Source organism: Gambusia affinis, linkage group LG03, assembly GCF_019740435.1.
Source record: "Gambusia affinis linkage group LG03, SWU_Gaff_1.0, whole genome shotgun sequence".
NCBI lineage: Eukaryota > Metazoa > Chordata > Actinopteri > Cyprinodontiformes > Poeciliidae > Gambusia > Gambusia affinis.
In genome coordinates, this window is record NC_057870.1 from 7,663,317 (window position 1) to 7,688,411 (window position 25,095).

Consider the following 25,095-nt stretch of genomic DNA (forward strand, 5'->3'; position numbering starts at 1 on the left):
TATTGAGTATAGTCTAATGTTGTGCAGGAAGTGATCAAGAATTACAAATTTTATATGGTTTGCTTTAAATGCACCACTGGGTTCCCTGGTATATTGAGCCACAGTTTCAACGTATTTGAAAAGCAGAAGTACAAAGGAAGTCACTTCCTCAGAATAAGGTGGAATGTTTTGCTCTATTTCTCTCAGAGATGGGATGACACTGGGGACTGACTATGAATGTGGAGAAAGGTGAAAGTGACAAATCTTCACAGAGGTCTCAGGTTATCTCTGACACAACCTTCAGCTGTATGTTTGTAAAAATGCAATTGAAAATGTGCTTTGTAAATGACGGTAGAGGTAAAAAAATAAAAAAGGTTTGGCTATCTGCTTTCACTCCTGATGTCACCTGGTGGCTATAAATGGAACTTCACCTAACCTGGGGCATGAAGGATCATTTTAGGCATTTTTTAGGTAAACTTTGCCCTCTTTGGGGGGCTGTCACAGGGTCACTGTGGGTGTTAGAAAACGGGGACCCTGAGCCTATGGGTAATGAGGGATGGCCATGACCCTGTGACCCATGGTTAGCCCCCATGATTTTTCAAAGTTGGCCATTATTTGCCTCCTGATGACAAAATTAAGATCCGGACCCTCCAAATTTCCCAGTCCTCTCCAATGTCTCCCCATCGTTTTTCCGTTCCCAAGTCGTTGAACTCAAGAGTGAAATTATGTTGCCCTGCATAATTTGATATCGCAGGGACTATAGGTGCAGCGGGCACATTTTTAGTTTCCTAAGTAGTCACTATACTATTGGGGCCAGCGTAACTAAGTGCCTGCCATTAGGAGACCCATTGATGATCTCAGTTAGCAACATGTGTGCTCGGTTCTGTGTCTGTGCCTTTGGAGTTCGGCCACTGGACTACTGGAGCCATGGTAACTGAAGTGACTGCCATTTATGAGGATTTGTGAATCCTCCCAAATATCTCAGATTACCCATTGATGATCTCAGTTAGCATCATGTGCTCGGTTCTCTGTGTCTCTGGAGTTCACAGAGACACAGACTACTGGACTACTGGAGCCATGGTAACTGAAGTTCTTGCCATTTCGGAGAATCTGTCAATGCTCCCAGATGGCTGGCTATACACTTAAACATGTCAGTACCTGCAGCCAGTGGGAAGCGAACCCAGGTCTCTGGGGAGAGGACCGTGAGGATTGAAGGTTGTGTTTCAATAGGGCTCTTAGTCTTTATATACTAATACCCAGATTTCCTGACATCTCGGAGGATTCCTTGATGCTCCCATATTTCCCCATACTCAATCCACCCGGAGTACGGGGTGGATTGCGTAGGTCCCATAATAAGTCCTTCCAAATTTCCCACGTTAAATCCTCCTGGATGTCCCCATGTTAAATGCACCCAAATTTCCCCATGGAGTGTCTGACATTTAGGAGGATTCCTGGATGCTTCATCTTCGTCTGCCCCACTCATTGTATCGGTGTAAACCCTCTGACATGGCTAATAATTTAAATCTTTGGAACATCTTCTTTCATAAAGTGACTGATTAACCCTGGATAAATAAGGTAACCAACACTGCAGTCGTGATTACTCCTACATGCCCTTCTCAAGAAGTGTTTGTTTCATGGAGGAAGTGTTCTGCTCAAATTACTTGAAACTCTGCCCGAAGCGTTTCTTGACATCATTGGGAAACGTGTCAAAAGTTTCCAAAAATTACATTTATTTTGTTTTGCAGTAAAAAAAAAAAAAAACTTAACTGAAATGACACAAAAATCCAACCACTGACGCATTTAGTCCGTGGGTGTAAAACTGCACAAAAAGAAATGTTGTTTTTTTTTCTATCATAATCAAAGTTGTTGTAGTCATTGGTATCCCTGTGACATCAATAATGGACCAGTCTTGTTTGTCACATCTTAAGGTTCAGGTAAACATTAATCTTCTTATCACCATTACTTAGTCTAAGTCACCTTGCTTTTTTTTCATGCAATTTTTTCCACCCTTTCCCATTTTGAAGAGAAACTAAGTGAAATGGGCCAGTAAAACAGGAAGTAATGGATTTCTAACTAAAAGTGCTCAGCTACTTTGTGCAACTTAAACATCAGAAACGTAAACGTGTCCGTTACATTTGTTATAAAGGAAATCGTAGGAATGCCAATAATTGTGGCACAAAATGTAAAAAAAAAAATTTCTTAACATTTTGACATTAAAGATTGGATTTAAAAATAAAAACCTGTGTTAGATTGTGTTACTGCAGCAAAAGAAGGAAATTATTTGTTAATAGGCCTTATCGGCGGCCCTGATAATAGCCGAGGCTATCGGATTTAACAGTTTACTTAAACCATGACTGTCCCTGGCATATCAAACTGCTTTTGTTGCCTTCCACACAGCAAGCAGTCATGTGTTGTTGTTTTTGTCCATTTTGTTTGATTATTACACAAGGCGTCATTCACACACTTCCCTGTTTATATATGTGACAATTCTACACCACGGATGTTCTGGCGTTCGCAGGCTCCACATTCACTTATTCTATTAAAATATTACATATGGCAGATTACAAAAAAAAACAAAGAAAAAAAAAACAGCCACAAACAAAAATGAAAACGGGGACTTGTCTTTCTTCTGGATTAATTTGTTTAGATCCAGCAAAACCACAACTTACCTGGAGCAACACATGCAACAACAGATGAAGTCGTAACTGAACACAACACTCAAATATTTATTCTTGTGTGGGTTGACAAAGATCACATCTATGTAACAATAAATTTGATGGGATTTCAGGTGATAGATGTACCGCAAACAATTTTTGTTTTGCATATTTGTGAAGAGGAATGAATTCAATACATTGTTTCCAAACGCTTTTCCAAAGAAATTTGAAAATGTGGCGTCTATTTGCACACAGCCAAATTTACTCTGATATTCCTAAATAAAAACCCAGAAGTCAACCATCTTAAGAAGTAACCTAACTAAAACACATCCATCCATTGTTTCTTTCACAGCGCCTACACAAGTGTGATTGACAGCACTAAGTGCCTCCTCCTGACTCTGATTGGTTGTTTTCCACCAGGCAAGGAGCATTCCTGTAAATATATGCCTCATATTTTTTGTAAAAGTTACATGTAGTAGCTCTAAAAAAGAATGAAAGTATTAAGACATAAGTGAAAGAAGACCAGGAAATATCCAGTTTAACGTTTGCCACAACACAGATTGGAGACTAAACTAACACGTAAAACTTTGCACACATTACTCTGAACACATTATCCACAATGTGAAACATGGTGGTGGCAGTGTCATGCTGTGGGGATTCTATTTTAAGAATGTGGACGGAGTTGATGGGAAGATGTATGGAGCTAAGTGAGAGACAAGAAAAAATGAGCGTTGAAAATAAATCCATGCCACAGTTTAAGTTGTAAAAATAAAAAAAAGTTGAAAACTGCTGATTGTTTTCTTTCCACTTCACAGATATGTTCTGTTGGTTTATTATAAAACCCTAATCAAGACATTAGTGGTCGTAAGGTGACAAAATCGTTCAAATACGTCATACTTCGACACAAAAGCCTTGAAGCTCAGAGAGTCCCAGTTTACTTTATTACATCAGAAAACGGTCACACAGTCACAGGAGAAGAAAAGCAAGAAAGAGTTACCATTTGGGTAACTGGGAGGCCAGTTCCTAATGCATAAAACAAGACATTTTCTCGTTCGACAGCCTTGCCTCCAGCGCGCCGCTCCTTTGGTGTCATCCGCCTCCGCAGTCGTCTAAATACAGCAGACAGTTGTTTGGGTCGAAGCCATGGATCTTGATGAACGACACTGTTACCGATCATTTACCACAGTTTTATTTACCACATATTATATTGCAACATCTTGTAAGGAAAGAAAAGAAAAAAAAAAAGAAGAAGAAAGCACACGTAGCTTTATGAGCGCACAGTCAGATAATTGGCTTAATAACGCATTATGAAATCAGAAACCATTAACCACGAGAGTGATTCCAATGAGGGATGAAAAGTAAATATCTAAGTGTCGCAGTGTTGCTTCCTGGTGGGTAGTTTCTCTCCGCTGTGATAAACTAATGTAAGAGGGATCAACATCACACATCATAAGTCACCATAAAAATTAGACTTAGTGCCAACAAATCAGTAGAGGCTGTACAATTTATATGGTACTTACTGTCTGCTATATTCAGACTTGTTTTTGTTGATTTCTTTGCCTTAAACTAAAAAGAAAATACTATCAGTCAGGGAGCGAAAGAGAGAGAGAGCAGAAAAAACTTTGTTTGGACACTTTTTCATTTGTTCTGCGACTCATCTTCGCTTATAGCGTTAATCACTTGCACAGCAGAGAGGTTCCGAGATCACGAGAAGTCGAGGAAATGTGTTTAATAAGATTAACAAATCATTAAAAATGCCATCCGGGGACGAAGGACACGCGGGGAGTCGTGTTACTTGTTAGCCTCCTTTGCTTAATTGAGGACATGTGGGGCCGTGTACGTCAAACTCTCACCGATCGATACTGTTGCACCCCTTTTATATTCCTGCTGGGGACAAAAATAACAAAAAACGTTCATTCCCATTTACCCTGGATGCTCCGCGATAGATTAGCTGTCTCCTTTGCTCCGTTAGCAGTCCCAATTTCCTCCCACGCAACCTTTTTATTTATTTTTTTTATTTCCTCTGAGCAGTTCGCTGACTGTGTTGCACAAATACGGGGAGTTCAGGGGCCTGTTGGTGCACGCAGCTCACCGGCATTGGGAGCGAGTCCGGGGGCGAGGCGGCTCCAGCTCAGAAGGGAGGGCGGCCATCAGGCCCGGGTGGTACGGGGCCGGCCCCGGACCTCCCGGCGCCCGGGCCGAGGGCTCCATGCCCACGTTGTGGCGCAGCGACAGGTGGGCATGGCAGTGATCCAGCACCGACTGCTCATACCTGTACAGAGCCAGGGGGTTCAGCTGCCGTGGTATCTGGACAGAACAGAACAGAAAGGGTAGGAGAGAGATAAAATAAAAAATAAAGAAAAAAACATGCCATCACATATAAGGCTTCCAAAAAGAGCCAGAGAAGCCTTCATGCCAACATTTATCAGCTCTCAGAATATTAAGAATTGGCTTAATTTACATCATGCTGTCAAGGCACAGCTCTGTCATTAATGGAGACTTGGCCGGTGATGCAGCGTTGCGCCCCAAGACCTGAAATCTGTGCCGCTCAAACACCCACTTTGAGCTGGAATGATTTATATGCAAGATGAAAGCCTTAAGCAAGAGTGCACACATATTTTCTGCCCTCTTTCAAATGGAGTCAAGGCTCCATTTAGAAGAGACCGCTTATTACATTACAAGCTCTTTGCCGATTCAAAGCACCATGTTCATTTCATATGCTAGTGTGGTCCGAATTATGTCAATTAAGGAGAACAAAGCTGCATCATGGCTTGTGGAATACAGATATTAATAGATTGATGCATATTAGTGGGTTCGCGCAGTGTTCGAATGCGCCTATACATTCCGGAGTGAACAAAGGTAACAAGATGCAAAAATATTCAACTTCTCTGATTGGATTTTTTTTACTGAACCCAGCGGGAGACGGTGAAGGAAAAATAGGAATGAAGAAGTTCAGCAGCAATCCTTTCTCAGATCTCACAAAAGTCTTTTTGAGATCCACCAGAGTTACTTTTAGGAGTTACCCCATTACAAATAATTTTGTGTCGCATCCAAATTACTTTTTGAGAAAATTCACAAAAGCTTTACACAATCCCAGGTTACTTTTGTTGAGACACTGGAAAGGTTTTGCAATAACAGTTTAAAGCTAAAAATATGTAACCTTGTCCTCAACAAACCAAAGACAATTAAGTTTCATCAGTGGAGGTTTTCTGTAAAGTTTTAGGATTGGCATTTATTATTTGTCACTGTACACATGTACAATGAGATAAAGTATAAGGGAGTTTTGGTAATATTTCTTGTTATATTGACTAGAACTACTTTGCCGTTGCCTTTCCACTCAATTCTCATCTCCCTTCACTGCTCATTCAGGGCTTTCTCTCATTGACTCAGATTCTCTCAGGTAGATTTTTCTACCAGGCCAATCAGCGAACAGATGGAGAAGTTGTGAACAATAACGTCAATGTTCTCCGCTGCTTTAGAGTTGTAGTCTGCCTGTGATTTTAGAAAATGGCAGCAGTGTTGGTGCTTCCAGGTTTTGAATTAACATTGACAGTCACATTTTTCGGTGAAATTTAAAACTTCAACTGAGTCCAAATCCAGGAAGAAATCGTTTTTTGATAACTGAGGGCCCAGACTGTCTGTACAAGGCGAAGCGTAGAACAAGGGACTGTATTTTTACTGGGCTATGTCAGAACTAACAAAGGATCCAAAATTACTTTTTTCAGCAGACATTTTCTTTTCACCTTCATGTCCCAAAAGAAGCCTATGGTTTCTGGTAAGGCTACCTAGGATCTCACACAACTTTTGCAGTTTCTTTAATCTTTCGTGAGACAACGGACATCTTTTTCATTCCGTCAAAAAAACTTACAAAGGACTACATCTTTTTCCAGTTCGTATCCCTACAGGAAAAAGACTGAGTATATATTCTTAAGCAATTGTGAGTAAAAGCAACAAGTCACGGACATGACATTTATTATAAGATACTGCATGTTGCAGATGTTCAGTCAAACGGGTCACAAAGGCTTTGGACAAAACCGAATCCATCCGAAGCGCGCTTCATGTCGACTCTTCGTCCGATGTTGTTGAAAACTCGCAGTCCCGTCACTTTTCCTCAGCTCTGAATTTCGAGCCCACCTCGTTTTAAAGGTTACATTCTCGTCTTTCGATTACGGTGCCGCTCAGTTTATTCTCCCCTCTAATAAGAAGATTAGTGGAAAACACCATTGTCTAATTTAACGGCTGAACTCTGGACACTACTTCAGAGGACTTCATAAAAATTCATGAGCAACAATCCCTCGGAATGCACAATGAGCCGGCTGAAGGAGGAGCGCTCTGCTTCTAGGGGTTCTTTGTGCAGATTTTTGATGGTGGGAAAAAGGGTTCACAGAGGACTTGTTTCTCCAATTACTGCGACAGACGGAGTCAAACATGGAAACAGAAGAGTCAACTTGAATTTACAACCGGCGGTAGCTGGCGGGGCATCACCGACCTTTGCCTCCTCGACACTTTCTTCCTCCGCTTAACGTTTCTAATCGTGCTACAGAATAAGCCGAGTTGCCCAGGCAATAAAGGGCTGTGTTTGCCCATCAATGCTAAGCTTTATAGATCTAACTCAGATCTTTAAAAGTAATAAGATTTAAAAAAAAAAAAAAAACATCCTCAGAGAGGTGTAGAGGTGTTGGTGTATGGATTTTCAAGCTAAACAATATTCAGTCCAGACTGTAAAAAAACCAAAACAGTTTTCAACTCCACAGTCTTGAACGGATGTTATATCGTAAAAAGCCTGCGAGTTCATTTCTGCAGAGCTTACGTTCAAATGAATTTCAGATTCCCTCTGGATTCATTTAAACCTTCTACAGCGACGCAACAGGAGCTGCTTCCCATTTATTATCACTATCTTCAGTCTTGGGTGGCAACATCAGCATTTAAGATTGTGTCTGCTATCTTTTGCTTACAAATGCATGTATATATATATATATATATATATATATATATATATATATATATATATATATATATATATGAATGCAAGTGTTGCTTTTATTTGACACTTTTATCACTTTTATCATTTCTAATTCAGAAACAATAAAAATATGAAGATAAACAAGCTGTAGATGTAGGAATCAGAATTTTTTAGCTCCAAGATTTGCTGAAAAGCAGTCGCTCTGCATCACCACCTCCCTCAGTCTCTCTCTCTCTGTCCTCAACCACTTTTGTCAGATCCCTGCTTTTTTCCCCTGCTCCTGGCTTGAACTGTCACCTACTTCAGCGTCCATAAAGTGCACCCTCAGCCCACATCTCCCCCAACGTCCCCCCTCCAACCCTCATGCGGAGCTGCTGCTTACCATGAAATAAAATGTAATTTCCCTTTCGCGGGGGTCTTTAATTTTTTGCAAGTTGCTGCGCGGTATTTTTTTCCCTTTGACAGCTGCAGGTGGATTACGTGCAGAGCTTCTCTCATAGCTGCTGTTAAGTGGAGCTAAAACGGAAACATTGAAGCTCTTCTTCCGAGCTTTCAGACCGGCTCTGGAGAGTCTCTCCTCATAATTCATTGTGCAATTTTGAGGGAGAGAAAGACAGAACTATTTGTTAATTTAAAAGTGTTGCTGAGGGAAGTGAGGTGTGACACAACATGGGGTGGAAAGTTGGATTTCACGCTTAGGGTAGGAGTTATTCTAATGAACCTCTGCTTAATAATTTGCACTCTGCTGAATGTTTAGGCACCACTAAAGAGCCAAACAAGGCAGCGGGGAATATTAATGCACCCAGCACCCAATGCAACTTTATTTACCTGTAGATCTGTGAGAACCTCTACAGTGACTTTGTGCCATAACCACACCCTCAAACTCTAGAAAAAGCATCAGATCTGCGACAATTTTTTTTCACTAGATTAAAAATTCATAGCAATTAAATGTAACTTTATCTGATTTGAACGCATACCTCATGTTTTTAAATTGATTGCAGGGTTAATGAATCCACAACTTGCTGTTTCCTAAGATCACATGACGACTAAAATTTAACCTGTCATCATAAACTGTAAGCAGGAGGACGAAGGGAAGTAAAAAGCACACTGACTTCATAGAAGCCATTTCTTTTAGAGATTTTGTTCACATAGCGCCAGTTTATTTAATGCTACGTTTAAAATGCGTGATTTTGGGCCGGATTGATGTTTTAGCAAACTTCTGTTATTAAAAACTGGAATTACATGGTTAGCCTTATTGATTATTTGATCAAATGAGCACATTATGATACACATGAAGTTCGTCCAGTGGTTTGTAAGTATACCTTTCATCGAAGTTATTCACAACCCTGACAGATTCTTTTCAACCAAGAAGTTTGTTCCTGACTGTCTAAAGATAATAACGATTACTTATATTCTTTATAAAGAGAATAATGTAAAATCTTTGTTGATATGTTGTGAGGATCCAGACCATGCAGTTGTTTCTTACTCATTATGCTGCATGTTGGTGTGCAAGACGTAACCGACAGCATCCGGTTTAGGATTTTCAAAATAAAAGCTCCTCCAGACTCAATACATAGAACTGGACATATTTAATTATTTCTTGCGGCCCGGTACCAATTGGTCCGCGGCCCGGTACTTGGGGACCACTGATCTAGCGGATTGGACATCACGTGACTCACTGTGAGCCACATGCGCTGTTGTTTTGCATTGAGTCAGGAATATCGGTGGTCGGGAATTGACACAATCAAACCAAGAATCTGAGAAGGTGACGCAAAGTTTGGATATTGATTGTCAACACTACCGTAGCAAGATAACAAAGTCCAAAAGGATCACATTTCACAGGTTGGTAAAAAAAACAAAAAAACTTTAATTAAAAAATATCTAAAGAAAGTGGAGAGTATGTTAGTTATGCTAGCTTAACTTTTATCCCCTCTACATGTACTCTTGCTGCGCAGTTAAGAGTATTTCGGTTCAATTAACATAAAAAGAAGGCGACCCACATAAATTTTCTGACAGATAATCAGGAGTTCAGGTGTTTAAATTAGCTAATCAACCACTGCGAGTGTTCAGGCGATCACTTACTGCTGATCGCAAAATGGATGGAAATTCAGAAACATAAATCTGCAAAAGACAGAATGTTCTGTTTGGTGTTTGTACGTCCCTTTTGTGTGGGAAATGTTTTTTTTGGGTGTTTTTTTTTTTTTATTGTTAATTCCTGACGCTGAACGTGATCTTTGCTCTCGGGGCTGTTGTTTATTGGTTGCCAAGGCAACTAGCCTCCATATGAGGTTAAACTGACAGACTGTGAAAAAAAATAATATAACCACTTGTTTTTCTACATTTTTCTACAGGACAAATGGCATCAGTTGCTTGTAGAACGTGGCGATATTCAGAGCAATCATCAAATAGGATGAAATATTTCATAAAGTATATAGGAGCCAAAGTTTGTTAAATTGTAAATCATGACTCCTATTAAGTAAGATTAAATTATGGGTTATTATAAAGAGAAATTCGCCTTGTTCTCTCTTGTTTCTATAACTGACAGAAACCAAACTGTAGATTTATTAGCAGAGAGAATATATATTTTACATATCCAAACATCAGCATCTCAGCTTTAAGTCACATTTAATAGGATCCAGTGATATCGATGGTCAGTTTACTCACTAACCGCTCCAACCAAACCCAAAAAAGGTTGTGCATCTTTAATATTTGCTATATTAAAGACACATCATATCTCATCTGCTACGTGTAAATCACCAGGACAAAAAGGTTTTGCCAACCAACTGAGGGACAGCTGTGTAGTCAGAATCACATAATTGAAAAATGCAAAGTTTGTACTGACAAGGATTCATTTGGTTTATACAGAAGTTACTTATTCTGCTGTTGATAAGTTTAATACGATTTTGATTGTTACAAAATCTCATGTTGTTGATGGTTTTAGCACTTGATAAAATCAGACAATAAAAGGCAACTATGTGATAAGTCTTCACAAAAAATATTACTGAATTGTAAAACTGTCTTCGAGTGTAGGTAAGCATTCAGCAAATACAGGCTGATATGACTGAAAAGTTCCTTTGTCAGCAGTTCCACATTATATAGATTAATTAGATTATGTATATTTTAACATGCTTATATTCTGTAGTTTGTTTAATACCTCCTAAAAGATTATTTTTGAAAGGTACTATTAATCTGACAAGCCTGATCAGGACACATATCCTAATTTATTGAATAAAACTGTAATCTGTTAAACTGTTAATCCAACTGAAAATGTTTAGCCTGTGTTAAAGCAGTCAGTGACAGAAAACCAACTCATTTAAAAGAACTCTACTGATTCCCCCACCAAAAACTAGTCAAATATCCAGCCGAAATTATGACAGACAAAAAGTATCAAACATTATTTCACGTGTGTGTATATAATATATGAAAGTCTGTTTAGGTTTGGGGCTGCACAGTGGCGCAGTTGGTAGAGCTGTTGCCTTATAGCAAGAAGGTCCTGGGTTCGATTCCCGGCCGGGGATCTTTCTGCATGGAGTTTGCATGTTCTCCCTGTGCATGGTGGGTTCTCTCCGGGTTCTCCGGCTTCCTCCCACAGTCCAAAAACATGACTGTCAGGTTAATTGGTTTCTCTAAATTCTCCCTAGGTGTGAGTGTGTGTGTGCATGGTTGTTTGTCTTGTATGTCTCTGTGTTGCCCTGCGACAGACTGGCGACCTGTCCAGGGTGAACCCCGCCTCTCGCCCGGAACGCAGCTGGAGAGGAACCAGCAACCCTCCTGACCCCATTAGGGAAGAAGGGTGTTCAGATAATGGATGGATGGATGGATGGATGTTTAGCTTTGACCCCTGTGGATGTGGTATAACTTTCAAAACTTGCACACCTGGATCTCGTTTTTGAGGCTCATTGAGGCTAACGTAATTAGTCCATACTGAAAATAAAACTTAATGCAACAAGAAACTCAAAACGAATACGAGCAAAGACGTGAGCAGTGTATCCGCCTCTTCAAGCACAAACAGAATAAAACCAGTAAATCTGGGAGTCCTACTTTTGAAAAAACTTGAATTCCTGAAGGAATGTCAGACACAAAATAGCCGAGCGCCTGTTTATGTTTATTTAATCAATCGTGACCGATTGATCGGCCAATTTAGCGTTTAGCCAGATGAGCTGCAATGGAGTCAGAAAACAGACATGTTTACTACCTTTGACTGGCTTACGCAAAAAGGTAGTCTGAAGTTGATGTTCGACTTCATGTTCGACTGAAAGCCTCGGTTTGTTACAAACTCTGTGAGGTCAAAGTTCAACTAGTTCAAGCTTCGGGTAACTGCGAGGTTACTAAGCTGTCACTGATCTTTGTTCGACACAGCGACAAACTGCCAGGACACGCCACACGGCTGCAGAAATAATAGCTATGAGAGCACAGCGGGCCGGTTGTTACGTCTGCCACGACCAACAGCCTTCTGCTCGTCTCCATGACGATTCTGATACACACCGGAGCCTGGCAGAGGAAAAGCAAATTAGGTGAAGCAATAAGACTTTCTGCTATACTCTGTCACATTATTACTGAACCAAAAGTACCGGCACATACTGCGCCTTGAAATCCTTTGGGCTGTTTTACACATTGTATACCCTGTAAAAAAGGGTAACCCTAACCCTGTAAAAAAACAAAAACCAAAACAAAAAAAAACAGCAGCTGTGGTTGCCAGGCAAAATCCAGCAACCACAGCTGTTGGCATTTTACCACAAATTAGACAAATATATATTTTTAAGAAAGTGTAGCTTATTAGTGGTATAGGTCAACAAAAAAGTATTTCATAATTGGTAAATGGAAATAAAAAGATACTTGGTTTTCAAAATTTTTTACAAAGAAAATCAGCTGTTGGATTCAGCCCATCTATTGCCTTATTAAATAATATCTTCATAAAACACACTCAAGTTTGTAGTTGACACAAGAAAAAAATTCAAAAAGATGTAAATACTTGTGTATATTCTAACTATACCAGGCTGTTTTTCTGATTTAACAACATAACTAATTGAAGTCAGTCTGGCAGAATGGTTCCACCTTGCTGTGTGTCACACTGAATTTAGTTTAGAAAGGTGTCAAAAAGTTCTGGCCCGTCTTATTCATCAGTGGGCATCAGCATCCACCGATGACTAAATAACAAAATGTCAAAGCAATTACTTTATATCATCTTCCCCTATAAGTGTGACAAAACTCTTAACGCAGACAAACCATTGAGTTAAAACCTGCAACATTTATAATGCGTCCTTCATATTATTGTAAAAAAAAAAAAAGAAAAGAAAATTGAACTGGATTACTAAGCCGTTGCCCGCCGCCTCGCGTCTGCAGTGCAGTAAACTTGAAACAGGATCGGTTTCATGTCTCAGCTTAGAGGAGAGGAGGAATAAAAGCCTTTTTGGCATACAAAACTGAGCGAGCGCTCAAGTTTAATCAGGAATATTGGGGAGAAGCTGGCTGTTATGCTTGGAGCTCTTAAAGAGGTGACTCACTGGCTCACCCGGATTGGCCGACTGCCAGCAGATTTACTCCGAACCGGATGCTCCACCGAGTCGGATTCTGCAGGTAGCAGCAACCGTCGCTCTTCCTCGGCTCTGGCGGCTCAGGAAATCTCCTACCAATCTGGTCTTGAAACTCAAGATTGGATAAATACAAAACAAATCTGTCGATCGCAGAAGTTGCTTGAGAATAAGTCTCGCTTTGCTCCTGATAGGCGTCAGTTCCTGTTCAGTGAGTCGCTGGACGCCGTCCAGAGTTAAAGAGGAGGCATCTGGCATCAACCTGATCTCGTCTTCACTCTGTTAACTGTTAGCTTGACCTATTTACCCTGAACTGAATATTAAGAGAGGGAAAACAAAACAAAAAAAACCACAACAGGCCCTCAATAAAACGTGCTACCCATTGATGTTCCTGAAATAATAAACCCAAACTATGTTTTTATTCTCTTTCTCACTCATCTCTCTTGGACTTAATAACTCATTATCGCTGTAACAGTCTACATTACTCCAGGAAGTGCGAGAAAACTTTCTGTTCAACAGGTTTTGAAACTGGTTGGGAGTTTAAACAACAAGTCTAATTTAATCCTGTTTTATTTGATTTAAAGCTAAGAGTTGTTGTTTTGTAGGGTAAATCAGGACCTTACTCTGAATTACTTTTTTGATCAATTGTGATTTCTTTTCTGATTTAGTCTTTTATACTGATAAAGTTACATCATAAATGCTAAATGTTTACAGAACCACTCACTCTTGCCAACATACACTTATTGATCTCTTGTATCAATTATGGCAATGAGAGTCCACAAATTACAATACTTCCTCATAACTCTACCCTGTTACTTTAATCTAGCTGATTATTGAATGGTTTATGCTTATTTGAGCTGCGTCATATATCCCAGGTGTGTTTGTAGTCTTGAGATATTTGGTGCCATTTAGATGAACAACAACAACAACAAAAAAGACTAAATTCAGCTGTTGTCCACTGACTAAAGTAGCTGAGTAATGAGCAGGGTGGCAAGCATCAACTGGTACGTGGTTCATTTAGCATTTTTTCTTTTAGGGAGAACGAGCATTGCTTAATTGTCCGATTTGGTTTTTTTTGTAGGAGGAACGGCGAGACATCTAGAGCACTTTCTTTTTCAGCTGCAGCTGAAAACGGCGTGCGCTCCCGTGACACGCGGCGCACTGCAATTAATTTTCATTTCCTAGCGGTTAGCTTCCGATTGCTAATGAAAGCGTGCACGTGGGTGGTCCCCCACCGCAGCAATGTTGAGAATGTCGGTCAAGCCGCCGCTAAACGATTCCCAATTAGGTGACAGGCGGCCGCGTCGAGCCGGCGTGCCTCAGACTCGCTCAGAAGATGTGAGCTCTCATTGGCATATTAACAACACCCTCCGCCTGAGCTCCGCTGCTGCTCCCTGTCAGCTGGATAATTCACTCAGTGGTCAACGGTTGCAGCACAGACAGGCCTCTATTATGATGGCTGTGTGCTAGGCAACACACCCGTGGATGCAGAATGGCCACGTGACCCTCCTCTTCGAGATTGCTGCCTGGCACAGAGAGATTGAAGAATGGTTTCTGGGAGGGAGACGTAAGAATGAAGCTGATAACAAGTGGGCAGTAAAGCTTAATTAAGCAAAGTAAGTAAGATTCCTCTTGATATCAGTTTGGAGCAGAATTTTGGGAAGTTATAAGTAATTCATCAAGATAGAGAAATAATAAAAAATAAGGGCTACCAACCACCTCTTCCACCTGAGAAAGTTTTCGCTCAAGTGAAAGCGCACTTTAAATCACATGAAATCTCTTAGTCAGAGCGGACATCATTTCTGAGGAGCAGTTCCTCCTCAATTCCTCTCAAAAAACCGATTGTCAAAAATATCCGTTCCACGTCTGAACACAACAGAAACCTCTTCTAGGTTTCAAATGCAGCTCGTATAGAAAACACAAACTGCCTCGGCGGTAGAAGCGATAATGCCAGGTGCAGCTGAATATTGATTAAACGATATATGACAGACATCTATGAGTCACTGTTCCTCTCTCTGGCCTTCCTCTTAGCCTGTGGGAGACGCAGACTGGAAGAAATGCAGATCAGGATATTAGTCTTAGCACAGCAAACAAACACCAAGAAAACTAAGAGTCAACTTCGCAGTCTTGGATTTATTTATGTCTTTTTTTAATTTTCTGTGACATGTAGCTGTAGTCGTTTTAAAGACGTACCGTCACTTAATTATGCGGGAATGAAGTGTATAGTCTCTTTTTACGGAGAGCTTTTTTTGCCTGAACGGTGCATAAATGTCTAGCCTACATTTGGTAGATATTTGAACCTTTTTTTCCAACATCTGAATCATAATGTGAATTCATAGCAACACAAACCTCTCCAGGTTTCTACTTGTGGAAGCAACTATACAAAACTAACTTTACCTCCTTTTTTACTTAGACGTCTTATTCATATGCACACGTGCCATATATTTTCATCCCCCGACACACACATTTTGCATCCTAATCCTAGCCAAGGATTTTATTTCCTAGACTTTACCAATCTGCGCTGGTTGGAGCTGTGATCACATTTCCCAGATAAAGCAGAGAGAGAAGCGTATTTCCTGGTGGAGCTGAACTGGGTCTGTCAGCTGAATGCACGTTAGACACTTTTAACACCTCAGCTTACCCCGTAACACGACTTCAATTGAAGGTAAATGGCCCTGGCTTGTGATCCCACAGGTAGTGTGTGCTTGTCTGGGACTGTGAAAAAGGCTTAAGGTTTTCCCTCTTGCCATCTTTGGCATCAAACTGTGTCCATGGGAGATTGCAAGAAAGTGCCGGAAGATCCAATTTAAAGTTGATTCCTGTCCCATGGCCTTCAGGACACAAAACTGGTTTGTCCGTTGAGTTTGGGAACCGTTCTGTGTTGACTTAAATAATAGTCGACGTGAGTTACACCAGTGGACTAACAGAAAAATGTTGATCATAATACAGAAAGAAATCACTGGAAGAAGCTAAAAAAAAAAAACATTGTTTTGTGGCTGATTTTTAATCTCTGCTATTTTTAAAACTTCTGGCAATTCTGGTTTACTCTTAACGATTAATAGATTCAGGTTTAAAGTAAAGTTTTAAAGTTTTGGGAGATCATCAGCAAAGATAAATCATTAGAATAGAGAAACATGCCAATCGGTGGTCAGGAGTTACAGGTAGGGTAAGATTAATTGTACGTGTGTTATTTTTCTTGACTCCTTGTAAAAAAAAAAAAAAAATTTGTTAATCTATACTCATTTCGAAAAACGTCTCATTCATTTGCTCTCTGAAACAAACTTCTTGATTGAATGAAAACAATTTCAACATTTTTAAACCAATTTTGAGCACAACTATTAAAAACAAAATCTTTCTAAATATGTCACAATGCATAAAACATTAAGAATAGCTTTGAAATGTTTAGACTTTTCTTTTCGCCTCCCTGCTGTGACGGATCATTAATTATTTATTTTAGAAGCAGAATCCAATCAACAAGTTTGGCTTCTTGAGATTCTTTAAGAGAAAAAATAAATACCGGTAGGGTAAGGCATATTCACGCTATAAATGTAAAAAAAAACAAAAAACCAAAAACAGTAGCTACAAATAGATAAAATAAATACACAGGCTATTGAAAAATGTATACAAATGCTGGTATCCTTTACTGCTTGTATCGTCCAGTGTTATTACTGTGTGTGTCGGACACTTAGACATGAAAACTCCTGTCCTGAACAATGCGGGTTGTTCATTTTATGAAGGGCTTTTCAAAAGCCAGACAAAATTTACATACCAAGAATATTCCACGAGAGACATTGAAACAACAAAACAACTTTCCATAACATGTTCAGTCTTCCTGTTGTCTGCCAACATCTCACTTCCTGTTCAAAAGTAAAAGACCGAATGAACAATGACTCAATAAGACTTTAAATAGCTAACGCTAAGTGGGCTTGTTGATGCTTGCGGTGCATTCGCCAGACAGAAGAATATCAGATATTTTAGTTTCTCAGTGGCCCAGCCAGGACAAGACAAGCTAAAATAAAGGATCATCTGACTGAGGTCAACGGCCGATTTCTCAATCAATCTCAACCAAACTCAAAGAAACAAATCACAATGCTTGAAGAGTAATTGATCAAGATCACAAGAATTAGAAGAAAGTCTGACGCTCCGGAAACAAAATGTAAAAAAAAATAAAAAATTGAGTACTTAATTTAGGAGCATGACTGTGAGATTCCACAGAAATGTCCAGTGATCCGTTCTCCATCACCTGCTCGTACCGCCGCCTTCATTTTCAGCAGCCAGGCAGTCAAACAGGTCATGGACCCTGTTTTCATCCTTTACTATTTCCAAAGCAGCAAAATAAACAACCAAACGGACAATTTGATCAATAATCAAATGCATCACCGTCAATATCAAGCAATCTAGCGAAGTGAACGGGGCAAAGAGGCAATCCTTTCTCAAGATAATATTCAATAACTCACACAGCATGAGTCACACGAGACGGCAGGATGTTTTCCCTCTTCTTAGAGGTTTTCAGTCCAGTGAGAAAACATTAATACAGTGTGCGGTAAAATTTCCAAAAGATCATCTTTTGCTGACTTTAATATTCGCCATGTAATTACATTTCTATGTGAAAAGCATTCCAGATTTGTCAAAATAACCATAATCCTTCAGATGTGGGGGATTTATCTCCTCCTAATGCTGCTCATCCCATTTTCTGCTCATCAATGTTGGCGATGCAGGCTAGGATTTGCTGTTATTTACTAGATGGACAGTGTGTGAGTCACTGCGTGCTCTTTTCTGATCTGTGCAGATGCAGGTAACCCGAATATGGAGGCCAGGAAATATAGATGTTGCACTCGGCGTTGGCGCGCGGTTTATTGTTTGGCTCATTCTCTCTCGCCGACTGCTTTCCTCTCCCTTTACACTCCCACACACCTTTTCCCCGCACGCATCTGTCCTCACACGCTGCCTGTCAAACGCAGCCATTAAAAAGCTCTGTTCCAGGAAAATGAAAAAAAACATAAAAAATGAAATAGAATATGTTGCCCACAAGGTCAGGGGCGTTTACTTGGAAACTGCATGTTAGACACAGTGGGACGGCCTTTAAAACTTATGCACAGGTTCATTGTTAATTAATGCACAGCAGACAGACACCCACGAACACGAAGCTGCTTTCATTCTGCAACATGCGTTCTACTGGGGTCTAATTACTGCTGCCGTTCAGGCCCAAAATAATACATTTCAATTCATAACATAACATAACTGATTAGACGCATGGATGTGTTCGCCCGCTCCTTGTCATTATTGAGGTGCTTTTTTGTTGTTGTTGTTGTTTCCATAAGCTCTTTGTTATTATTATCATCAATGTTACTGTTATGGCTTTAATAATTCTTAATTCTTAATGCTCTTTGGACACCATCTGCCTTGACCCAGGAGGATGATCCTTGAGTCTTTCTTAAAACAGCATGTGGTTCAAGGAAGGGTCAGCATTTAATCCTCTGGTTTCATTGTAATTTTCTTTTTCACTACTATCATTAATATTATTTTTATGCAGATTACAGCCAAGAGTCATTTGGTGGGTTTGTATTCCAGATTATTGTTCCAGAGCTAAAAAAAAAAATGGTACGGTTACTATAGCGACGCACAATTCGTAATACTAACTTGTTGTCTCCAGAGAGCGTTTACTGTCTTCCCCGCTTCAGCTTGAATTTATAATGTAGCCAAAATGAACCTTTAGTTTAGCGGAGCTCTCAAATAATACAATGGTTTCTTGAAATAAGGATGTTTTTATGATGTTCAACAGTCAGAAAAACATGAGTGTTTTTCTCACGTTTTTTAAAAAAAAGGCTTGTTTTTGTTTTTATCAAAAACAAGCCACTTCATAACACAATCAACTAGGTATGTTACCTCCAGCTGCATCAAACATAACTTACAAATTAATTTAGCTTTGCAACCTGATGCCTTGAAATTGGGCTGCTGTCTCTTTAAGAAGCTCCTGCTCTTTCCTACGCTGGAATGTACAAGAAACGTAATTTGATATAACAACATTTTGTTGCTGGAGATCTTCCAGTCTAAACATTTCAATACGGCGGAGATGCAGGAATGACAAACGGTTTGAGTTCGCTTCTCCTCTGCTGTGATAGTTGAGTTGTTAGTTCAGCTCCTCACATGCAGCTGCAGTTTTTCTCCAGCATGATGGAGACACAGAAGATCTCTGTGTCTTCAACATCAAATTGACCAGCAGTTCATGTCCATTACTGACCCCCATAGTTCACTAAACATTCTTCTTCTGTTCAAATTCCAAACCTAACCCTTTGGCATGTACGTTCGCTAAATTTACCCCATTTAACCAGTGATGGGTGCTAATTTCCACCTTTGGTGATATGTGGTTGTCTCTGTTTGACTGAAGTGGATCGGTGATAATGTAAAAGAGAATCATAAAACCAAGCACAATTGCATAAGCATCTGCCATTTTCTGAAACTTGCGGGGTTTTTTTGGTTTTTTTTGGTGGCCATTTTTATTTTTGTTTCCTGTCTAAAATGATGTCATCCCATTCTCCTCCCATCACGTCTTGTCTTTATGTCGACTGGTGCCGTTTACGTAAACGGTTCTCAGAAAACACTTTCAGTTCTAAGAGAGGGGGAAAAGGTCGGCTGTCGGACACGTTAAAACGGTACACTGTCTATTAAAAAACAAAAACAAAAAAAAGAGCATGTACTGTAGGAAATCAAGTGAATTAGAGCATTAATCTACGCAACTTTAATGTGAAAAGTTGACTACTGTTTGTAAACAGTTTACCCCTATCCTTCACAAACGACGCCTGTGTTAAATTCATAGCCGCTGTCACCCAAGTACTCAACAGATGAAAGTAACCGAGAGAAGCCTTCAGGCGACTGACGAACATTTTGCATTCTGCAAGAACAAAAAGGAAAGAATATTTCTCAAGTTATGTACAGTGCTGTGCAAAAGAGCTAAGCCACTTTGGTTTATTTTTTATTTTCATTTTGCCATCATGCAATCTTTCTTTCTATTTTTTTAAATTTGCTGTCACTATTTACCCGTCTCCATTTCCACGGTATCTACTGGATAAAAATAGTAGACTTGGTGGTAGCTTTGCTTTCTGACCTGATGTTTCCGTTATTTCTGTGTAATATCACAGAAATACAGCTCAAGCTCATTACAAGATTGAATGAGCTGATCTGCAGCTCATTCAATCTTGTAATAATAACGGTAATTGATTCAGCGTCACAGACTTTACGAGGTACTGAATTCTTCGAGCAAAGTTTTTCACCACTAGTGTTTTTGGACACAAATTCAAACAACTATAACAGCTTGATAACAGATCTTAAGGTTAAAATAAGTCACCCTGACAAAGTCTGTGCAACGCTTTCTTTAATCATTAACATCAGTCAGTGTTACATTGTCCTGTTTCTTAGCACACTTTAAATAAAACAAAACAAATTTACAAGTAACTTCATAGTTAGATATGGGAGCTCGTTTAAGTGAATAATTCCTTAATATTGCTAAAATAAAAATGCTAGTTCTACTGACAAATTAAGTCACATAAGTGAATTAATGTAAAGAAAATATTAAAACAAGCTTCTATATCTTGCTGAAAACTTACTTGTAAGTCAGTTTTGTCTTTTTTTCAAGTTTACTACAACATACCAAAAACACTTGGTAAGATTTTGTGTTTTTGCCATCTACCCCATTTCCTTGAAGGTTAGTTGGAAATCAATTATGTTTGAGTGCAACAACTGTAATATATATAAGTTTCTATTTGTGACCACAAACATCAAGTTGTAATAACAGCTGGAGGTCTCTTTTGTGTGCTTTGCTTCAAAAATAAGAAAACCTCTTAATTTGGTGTGAACAGATGCTAAATAAAAGCTTTGTGAACAGCTTTCCTGGTTGTTCTTTATTCGTTCGTTCACTACTTTTTCAGTCTAAGCCTGTCCTGGAATAAATGTGTGAGTATTGAAAGGTTTCCTTTGACCTTCATCTGCAGACCTACTCAAAAGTGGAACCAACTTTGTGTTTATTAAGGGCCTGATGTGCGGACACAACACCGGTTCACCACTTGAGGCAGGATCTTGACCAACAAGCAAACAACTTAAAACAATTCTCGAGAAAATGGAGATAATTAAGATGACTGAAATGAACATGGGGACTGGAAAAACTTAAAATCTTCAGAAAGACTCAGAAATTCAGGGTCAAAACCTTGTTAATGGTTATGAAAAGGTTTTGCCTTGACAAGCAAAATATCACGATGGAGTAGGGAAAGATTTATTTATTTATTTAGCACAGTCATGTGGTGTGCTGTCAGTTCGACTGAAAAAAAAAAAAAAGATTTAAAAGGAATCAGTACACCATGTCTGAGCTATTTCATTGTTTTAGGGGAACGCTGCAGTTTGTCAGCCTTGTTTGGTCCAGATGAGACGCCGAGCTAATGTTCCAAATCGCAGGTAAATCCTTCAGTTCAGAAAACACAGAAAGTCAACACAGACAGAGAGGTGTGTGTGTGTGTGTGTTCAGTAGGATGAGGCCAAAATGTATAATCACCTTTTGTTAAGGGGAATCGCAGGCGGCTGCTCCACGGGTCATGGACGAAACAGAACATTTTACCACCACTCAAGATATCTGACTCTGCTGGCCCACTCACACTGGAAACACCTGAACTCTGCAGGAAACTTGCTAAAGTGCAGCTGGATGCTCTCAGGGAAGAGAGAGTTGTTTGACAGTTTGCCATTATGGACGCTCTCGGCCGATGCTAAACGTAACACAGAAGGATAAGACAAAAAGCTCTGGCTAGAGGTTGATTTGGGGATTACTGCTGCTGCCTGTACAAACACAAGGGAGATAAAAGTTGAGCTTTAGTTTATAAAAAAAAAAAAAAGTGTTGAGTGAGATGAACAAAAACTGATTTGTGGAGGCCGCTGCGTCTATCCGACTCAAGCGATCCAACTAACGTTGCCAACTGGTTTCATTTATTTCTCGAAAACATTGCTTCCTCTCCTCTGCTCTGCTCTGGTCCCTCTTGCCATTGTTAGTGAGAAGCAGCTTGAAGAATCTGAGCAAAATAAGCAAACTACTTATCATGGAAAACCCTGAGAAACACCAAACCTGCGCATCAGGCAGGTAATTAGTCCTCCGCAAACTGTTTCTGTTACTTTTATCCTCCGGTGCTATATTTAGAAAAGAAGTGCTGCACAGGAAGTTCTGCGTCGGTGCATTCCGATCTTCTGAGAGTCGTCTCCCGGCGTGACAGCCTGTATTTAACTAGTTGGTTTTGGTTAGAGTATAGGAGCGGCTTGACGCTGAGACGTGTGTCAAACAGCACGCTTGCATCAAAACCTAATTAACAAATATTTGTTGCCCCCTCACAACTGCAGCAAAAAAAACACAAAAAAAACTAACATGCCAAACTGCTTGCTTGATTTTTGACTCCCAATCTTCCACTTTGGTTTATTTTGTAAAATGGGCAGATTTTACTACTCAACCTACTCATTTGAATAGGGCAGGTTGAATTATGGTGGCATGCTTCACCATAATGCAATAATCCAAAAAGACAGCTTTCTGCCTTATTACCTTCGTCGCCCCTGGATTTTGTAAGCGGGAATTGCAAGGTCGTATATTTAAATTGATTTGAAATGTATAATTTACTTTTATAATTTTACTTCTGCATGAATTCTCTTCCTCCTCTGCTGTTCTTTTGCCGCCGATGTTTAAAACCCCCTGCAGGGTTTCTAGGTTTTTCCCAACGGCGTCTGAGATTTTGAACTGAAACCTGCCTTTCCCAGGCTGCAGAGACGGCGGAGGAAGCGAACAGGCGGAGAGTGAGCGCTTCACATCCAGAAAGGAGTCAGGTGAGGACGTGCATTTGACTCTCCGAGGGAAATTTTTCACCAGGCATTTAAGTGTTTGTTTAAATGTTCGTTCGCAGCTTTGTGATTTAGTTCTCAAAATAAAAAGAATTAGAAAAAAAAGAACAACCATCGTTTTGTGGTATTAAACTTTAAATCTAAAAATGTAAAAGAAAATAATCTAATTGCTGCTAATAGTAATAGTTTATGTTATTTTGATACATAGGCACTAGATGGAGAACATGAGTGTTTACAGTGATTTTGATTTATGTACTCAAGACGATTTCAAAATCTTTTTATTTTTTCATTTGAAGATGTTACGTATTACAGTGATGGGTAACAATAAACTTAAATTTAGTGTCAGTTAAAACTGTAACATCTAACTTTAACACAAATATGTTGTGACAGTGTGGCACGAGACAGATAATCCCTGAAAATCTCCTCCACTTCCTCCCAGTGCTCCTCTTGTCTTCAGACCTGCACCGCTCCAATCTAAAACAACCAATCAGAGCCCGGGGGAGGGTCTTAGCGCTGTCAATCACTGTCGTTTATGCACTGCTGAATGTGCTAACGACACAGAAACGACTTATTGTTGCAGGAGTACCGCCGTTTATGCTAGGCTGAGCACTTTTTGGCAGGAGAGTGACTGACAACCCAAGACTCTCCTTCTGGATCTGATTGGTTGTTTCTGACTCAGTGGCCTGTTTCTGCAGCTAGTACTGGGAGAACTGGGAGAAGGCAAAGGAGATTCATCTTTTTCTCAAGCAAATACGTTACTTCCAAATTGCTTTTCTTTTATCTATGAATATGCTTTGGACATTTGATAAATATGGCCTTATTGTGGTTAGAATAATTCTGAACATTAAATTATTGTCTTTTGCTTGCAAGCAAAAGAAATGTGTAGGAGTCAGTGGGAGGGCATGAAAACAAGAACAGGAGGGGCAGCAGTCCAATTCTGTTCCATAAAGCCAGAGCAAACTATGGTCCCTCCAAAGCTTTCTCTGGCATCTTACTACATTGACTTTAAACCGTAAATGATGTCTGACAGAAAACGCGAGTGGTTTAAAACTGTACCTTTTTAAAATCGTGCTACAGTAACCCGACACGAGCCCAGCGCTCGCCGGTGCAGCACAGAGGAACTCGGATGTGGCTGATACAGAGTGTAAATGCGTGACCATGTAACAACAATTGCATGTCACCCTTGAAAAAAAAAAAAAGATATATTACATTTAGTTTATTTAGTTTGTTCAACCAAAGGACAAAGTATAAACCTCTATGACAGAAAACAGAACCGTATGTGGCTTCTGTGATCCGGCGATAGGCAGAAAATAAAACTGATCCGAACGTAGAAGACGGGGTGATAAAAAACGTAAAAATAGCAACAGTATTGCAGATTTCAATTTCATGTTATTCTGACAAAAAAATTCTATGTTTGTCAGGTCAATACAACATTAGATCAAATATTAGATCCACCTCTTTAATGATTTAGGAATCAATGAGTTGTATTTGAAACGTAATCAATTACAAATTTATTGATGGTACTTGACTAAATGTTGTGTTTTGATTGTTTTGATTGTTGATTCATTGTGTTTTTGTGTCTGATTTGATGTAAAGCACTTTGAAATGCCTTGCTGCTGAAATGTGCTATACAAATAAAATTTGATTTGATTTGATTTGATCAAAAATCCAAATCCTTTTAGACATTTGGATCTGGCGTAGATGGCTTGCTGAAGTTCAAATCAAGAATTTAAAATGAAGTAAATAAAAAATGATTTTGAAAGCATCGTGCTTGGATGGGGTATGCTTAGATCCACAGAAACTACTGATCTGCTGGATTTTCACACGCAATAATTTCTTGGGTTTACAGAGAAAGGTCCAGAAACGACAAAAATATCCAGCGAATAATATCTGCCAGGAAAGAAATGCCTTGTGGATTCAACAAGTCAGAGGAGAACGGGCAAACTGGATGGAGGAGATGAAACGGTAACAGCGGCTGAAATAACCACTAAGTATTCACAATGCAATAATCTCTGACTCCTCAACTTGAAGCGGACGGACCACAGCAGGGGAAGATCACACTGGGTACCAGTCCCGTCACCTGAGAACTGGAAACTGAGGCTTTGCC

General features: G+C 39.7%; 1 protein-coding gene across 4 annotated transcripts in view; it reads right to left on the minus strand.

Moving 5' to 3' along the window:
• Positions 1–1,830: 1,830 nt before the first annotated feature.
• LOC122827765 (leucine-rich repeat transmembrane neuronal protein 4) overlaps positions 1,831–25,095 on the minus strand; it is a 125,378-nt gene continuing 102,113 nt past the window's right edge. For 2 of the 4 annotated variants that reach the window (XM_044110741.1, XM_044110742.1), the window contains one exon: positions 4,829–4,940. Coding sequence is in view for 2 of the 4 variants with exons in the window: in XM_044110738.1 (XP_043966673.1) it covers positions 3,592–3,796; positions 4,726–4,940 (420 nt within the window). In the remaining 2 variants the exon portion in view is untranslated. Of the gene's footprint in view, positions 4,941–25,095 lie in introns of all 4 variants that reach the window. The other 2 variants (XM_044110738.1, XM_044110739.1) reach the window with 2 other exon arrangements.